Genomic DNA, 5,505 nt, shown 5'->3' on the forward strand with positions numbered 1-5,505 from the left:
GACCATTTGTAGGCTCGCATATGTTTGCCAGTCGCTGGATTTGTTGCAGGCATAAACTATGACCGCTTGCATGAATTACGGCTACGATGGACAAAATAACTATTTGCAAAAAATTCAGACAGACTGTGTGTTGGGCGGTCGGACCAGATCAGATGCGTCCGTGTGTTGGACGGTCGGATCAGACCAGATGCGTCCGTGTGTTGGGCGCACAACCAGCCCATCCGAAAAAACGGACGGCCGCCGCCCAATTGCCCTACTCAAACGGATAAAATCCAGACAAATCGTGTCCGTTTGACGTGCGTTGGAGGTGGCCTTAATTTATGGCGCTGTTATGACCTCACAAACAGCCCAAATTGATGCACTGACAAAACCAAGGACCAGAGCAGATTAGATACCACCATGGCCACTCACATGTTAGCTGCAGTACTACTACTACATGGTGGTGACTCACGCTGACTGCTCTGGACCAGAGACAAGGGCCGTGATCAGTGATCAGACAACCCAAGCCAGAGCGAGCATCACCAAACAAGGAGGAAAAAGTTGAGCATGCAGCAGTACTGATGCTCCGGGGGTAGATCCCAGATGTGGCATCAGACCTAACAACCACCTCTACATGCCATCCTATTAAGCTTACACAATGCTACTAATTGAAAAAGAGAGAGAGAGATGAGATGATCACCCACACCCTGCTAGTGTATCTTTAGGTCGCACCAAGCCCACGATGATGAAACAAAAGTCCACTTGGACAGCTCACCCGGCGGGACTAGCTTGGCATGGATGGGACCCCCTGCACTGTGTTTGTTTAATGGCGTATATAATATCGCATTGGTCGATCCGATCTGGGAAGGGGGCTAACTCAGCCAGGGATTAACGCATTGTTTAATGGAGGAGGAGTGTGATTAAACAAAGGGGGTTTGACAGTGGGTTAGGCCGAAAGCAGGGAAGATGCAAAGAATGTCCCAGCTGTCTCTCCTTTCTTCCCTTCCACCGGCCACCAAGCATGGCTCCCTCGCTTGGAATAAAAGTAACAGCAATGGTTTTACTTTTACTTTTACGACCGGTGGAGATTGGCGAAGGTGGCTCTGAGCTCTCACAACAAGTAGTAAGTATGCCAGGAGTACTAGTACGACTCGAGCTATAGCTAGAGGCTCCAGCCATTGACTTGTAACAGTAACGTTGCGTACACAGGTCTACGCGACACCATGCACTACTGTAGTATTGTTGTACGTGCTAGTATAAAAATGGTAGCACCACGGGTAAATAAATAGTCGTGGTGGGCACCAGTTAACCATGGGCGGCGTCATCATCATTAGTATACTCGCGCTCACGGAGACAGACAGGAGGCTGCCATAAACAAAATACACAACTCGCAAGCATTTTCTTATGCTAGTGGGTAGTGTAAAGTAAAGTAAACTAAGCATCACAAATCCAGCTGCAAATTAGGTGCTATGCTATACTAGTAGAGAATTTCACGGATTGACTGACTAGCTGAGCCGTCGCTTGATTCACACTGTCACGGTTAGGTTGGTTTAGTAGCCGTGCTGGATACGTTGATCGAGTAGGAGTTGCACTTGTGTTGAAGCGACGTGACGGGCTGGGGAGGGTCGACAGCCGTAGCCCGTAAGCAAAGCAAAGACTCCGCCGCACCGCACCGAACGCAGGGCGGGTCAACGGATCGTAGTACTACACAAAACAACGAAGGAGGGGGGACGACGGGCGAGCAAACCGAGGAGTTGAAACCGAAATGCTAACGGCGAGCGACCCCTCCTTTGGGCCCTGGCGCTGGCGCGGGGCCCACCCGCAGCCCTTGCTTCCGTTTCTTTTACTATTATTATTAAATCAATTACTATATTAAACAACGAGAAAGTAAAAGCGGTGGGAGGAGGAGAAACACTTCCTGCGCGCTCTCTGTGCATTCTCACTGCACGGCGCGCTGCGTGACGGGACGAGATTGGGCGCGGGGCATGGGCCTGAGGGTGCGGTCAACTTGCGGGGGGCAGGCCGGAAAGCGACCCCGCACCCGCCTCCTTTGACCGGGAGCCTATCGCGTGGGGCCCGCCACTCCCCTCACCCAGACGGTGGGGCCCACAGAGGACGGAGGGGAGAGAGAGAGCAATAAACAATAATAATTGCGGGCACAAACAAATCAATCGGTGCGGATGCCCACCCTTGACCTCTGCACAGAGGGGGAGGGGGGGAGGGAGCCCCACGACAAAGTATTCAATTCAATTATTGCGCTTGTTTATGCGGGGCCGCGTATGACTTCTTGTTCTTTTCTCCCTCCCGACTTTTCTATACCTCAAAAAATGTATATATACTCCTAGTTGGCGCACTGTATTGTACTCGTACCAGTACCAGTAGCAATCAATGGGGTTTATGAGGTCAAAGTCGGGGCATTTGCCGCCGGTCCGTCCTTATTAACTGTCACCGCGCGTACATGGCAGTTTCGTCACGCCCACCCAGATCCGCGGCGTTGATTTTTTTTTAATTTTATTTTCGTGGAATGGCACGAGTTGTTGTTAGGCACGACGAACAAATAAAAATGGCACTGTGTGGACGAAGTGGAGTCTGGAGGTAGTAAAAATCTCTGGCATTAAGTTTCCCTCTCCGTCTCTCTACAATCTTTCTTCTTCTTTACACGGACATCAGACAGATTGCGAGCGAACGAACGAAGCACCCCCAACCAAATGGGGAAAGAAAGAAAAAATTTAACTAAGTCAGACGTGCCCGTTGCCGGCGGACACACTAGCTACGGCTACGGGCGCGCCCATCGGCATCGGAATCGGCACCGGCGACGGCGCCATCTGCATCGGCATCGGCCCCGGCGAGTGGCGGTGCTCGCCCTCGTACGTCACCACCAGCATCGCCGGGTCGTCCAGGGCGCGCTCCACGTGCTTCCGCGCCGGGCACCCTCGCACTGTGCTGCACTTGTAGTAGCCCCTGAAACCCACACATCAAACCATGTCAGATCCTTGCACGCATCATGACGACAGTTCGTCGAAATCTTGTTTCGTATTGTTGGTGTTGAATCAATCGGCGAGGGAAGGAATTTACCGTGGGTAAGGGGATCCCTTGATGGGCTTCTGGCCGTACTTCCTCCACGAGTACTCGTCCGGCGGGATGTCGGCGATCTTCGCGCTCACCGCGGGCACCCTCACCGTCGTCTTCACGCGGTTCTTCCTTCTCTTGGAGCAGTGGCATCGGCTGCCGGTGGTGTTGGCCTCCGAGTGCGCGCCGGCGCACGGCTTTCTCTTGTGCCCGGACAGCGGCGGCTTGCCGGCGGAGACCAGGCTGCGGCCCTTGGACACGCTGCCCTCGCCGGCGGTCACCGACGAGAAGAAGGACGTGGACGTCACGGACGTCGCGCCTGACATGGTCAGGTTCGGCTTGGTGAAGTCCAGCGTCAGGCTCTGCGGCTGCGGGAGAGGGACCGGGGCGGCCACCGACACCGGCGCCACGACGGTCAAGGGAGCGGGCCTGGCCGGCTCGACGACGGCCAGAGGGCGCGGTGGGGGCGGCGGAGGAGCGACCGGAGCCGGAGGAGGCGGGGTAGGCGACTGGACGGGGCCGCGGCGGAAGCGGGCGTGGCCGGTGCGGTCGAGGATGGAGATCACCTTGCGGAACTTGGAGACGGCCTGGTCGGCGATCTCGCCGAACGGCTGCTGCGGGTGCTGCTGCGGCGCCTTGGACGGCGCCGCGCCGGAGAGGGAGGAGACGAGGAGCTCCAGGCTGCGGAGGCCGGCGGTGGCGGCCTCCTGGATGGCGAGCTGGTCGTCGGCGCGGCGAGGGGTGTAGCAGCCCATGAGGTCCACGGCCATGGTCGCCGGTGTGAGGTCGCCTGTGGCTCTGCAGATCTTGGCTCGCTGTCCCGGTTGCGCTCTCGGTTTGGTTGGGAGTTGGAGGTCTGGACGGAGGCCATGGCTGGATTTATAGGTGGAAACGGGGTGAGGGGAGAAGATGCGAGTCAATGATGGTGTTCGCTTTTCGGCGCAGCCCCCTGGATTCCCCCAGAATTAGAGTTGTAGGCCCTCCGGTCCTTCTTTGAGAAGTGTCAGCTTCACATTTTTTACATGAGCGGTCTAATCCCACTGTTTGGATCTGAACACCAGTCTAGTTTCACACTGTTATAAAAAAATGCAGCCACCGAACTGAAGGTCGTACGTACAACATATAACTACTCCATGTGATTGATTTGATTTTACTAGATTTTGTTTTCAATATTTATGCCAGTGTACAGTGATTGGTTGTTTACTGTTACAGAGGACCTGTGGGTGTGAGGCATAGTAGCTGCGGGGGCTTCTTTGGAAAAAGGCCCAATGCGGTGTGATAATGACATCTTCTTGGCCATGGCCCACGAGATAGTGGACTTTGGGGATAAGAATAAATGGGTTTTCTTTAAGCCGTTATTGCTCGCATCACAAGCAGGCAGAGAGAGGGAGAGAAAATATCATAGTATGCGTATGTGTCCTGTGTCTTGGCTTCAAAGTCAACTATGGGATGGGCGATGGACGCCCTGGCTATAATGATGCGTGCGTTTCTATTCTACACCGAAACAAAGTTGGCCATGATAAAAAAGCGCCATTATTTCCTCTCCCTAGCAGCACTATCTCCTTGCGATATGATATTGTATATATTTAATATTTCTTTCTTTTGTTGGTTATATTAATAATATTTGGTCGAGCCATGTCGACGCCGGCTGTGGGAACTTTCCCACCACCTCCGCTCTCCCTTTGTTTAGCCCGTTGACGGACTGTCTGCGCTGCGAGAGCTGGCATATCTCCGGCGTGATCAGGGGCTCAATTATTTTCCGTATCTTCCACCGGGAGAACAATTGTTTCTTGTATTGATTTATTATATGCGCTAGTTCTATTGTGCTAATCTTTTGGAAATGGTGGGACAGGTGGCGTGAATAACAATACTTTTTGGACTGCTTTCTTGCAGATCAAAAGATGTTGCACTTGCTCCATAAGAAAAACATTTCAACGCTCTGTGCTCATCCGCTTGGTTCATGGAAGAACATGCGCTTGCATCACGCATGTGTTTTTTATCTCACTGCGAACCTTTATTTATTTGTTGGAAATCATAGTAGACACCAACGACCGCGCAATTGATGTTCTAGGTAGAGCAAAAATTGAGCGGTGCTTTATTTATCTAATTATGAACCTTTATTTATTTGTTGAAAATCATAGTGCCTAGCAGCCATGGACAGCGTATGCTAGACGGACCCGCTAACCCGGCCAATGCTTGCCGCCTCCGCCTCTCACGATTTTAGGAGAGAGGGACAATTTGAGGAAAAGGTGGGAATTCTCTTCAACGCCGATGCGGCACCGCTATCGTGTCTTCGAGCAGGCCCTAACCTACCTTTCATGGTGGTCGTCTCGCCAATTTACTTCATGGAGTCAGGGAAGAGTGAGAGAAAATCGAATTGATTTTAGAGATAAGATATGCATGGTGAGACAGCTCGACTTGAGCACAAGTTGAACTACGTGCTTTACCCCAAAAAGC

General features: G+C 52.7%; 1 protein-coding gene across 1 annotated transcript; it reads right to left on the reverse strand.

Annotated features, from left to right (window-relative positions):
* Positions 1-2,569: 2,569 nt before the first annotated feature.
* Positions 2,570-3,904, reverse strand: LOC119356285 (WRKY transcription factor WRKY51-like). Its single transcript, XM_037623228.1, has 2 exons — positions 3,055-3,904; positions 2,570-2,940 (listed from the first exon to the last, which is right to left on the reverse strand). The coding sequence occupies exons 1-2, from the start codon at positions 3,816-3,818 to the stop codon at positions 2,718-2,720; spliced, it is 987 nt and encodes a 328-aa protein (XP_037479125.1). The 5' UTR covers positions 3,819-3,904; the 3' UTR covers positions 2,570-2,717.
* Between the last annotated feature and the right edge of the window lie 1,601 nt (positions 3,905-5,505).

Source organism: Triticum dicoccoides, chromosome 2A (genome assembly GCF_002162155.2).
Source record: "Triticum dicoccoides isolate Atlit2015 ecotype Zavitan chromosome 2A, WEW_v2.0, whole genome shotgun sequence".
NCBI lineage: Eukaryota > Viridiplantae > Streptophyta > Magnoliopsida > Poales > Poaceae > Triticum > Triticum dicoccoides.

Coding starts and splice junctions, on each gene's coding strand:
- LOC119356285 (XM_037623228.1), bottom strand. CDS start 3,818: ATGGCCGTGGACCTCATGGGCTGCTACACCCCTCGCCGCGCCGACGAC. Junction 2,941..3,054: donor AAGGGATCCCCTTACCCACG/GTAAATTCCTTC, acceptor TGTGGGTTTCAG/GGGCTACTACAAGTGCAGCA.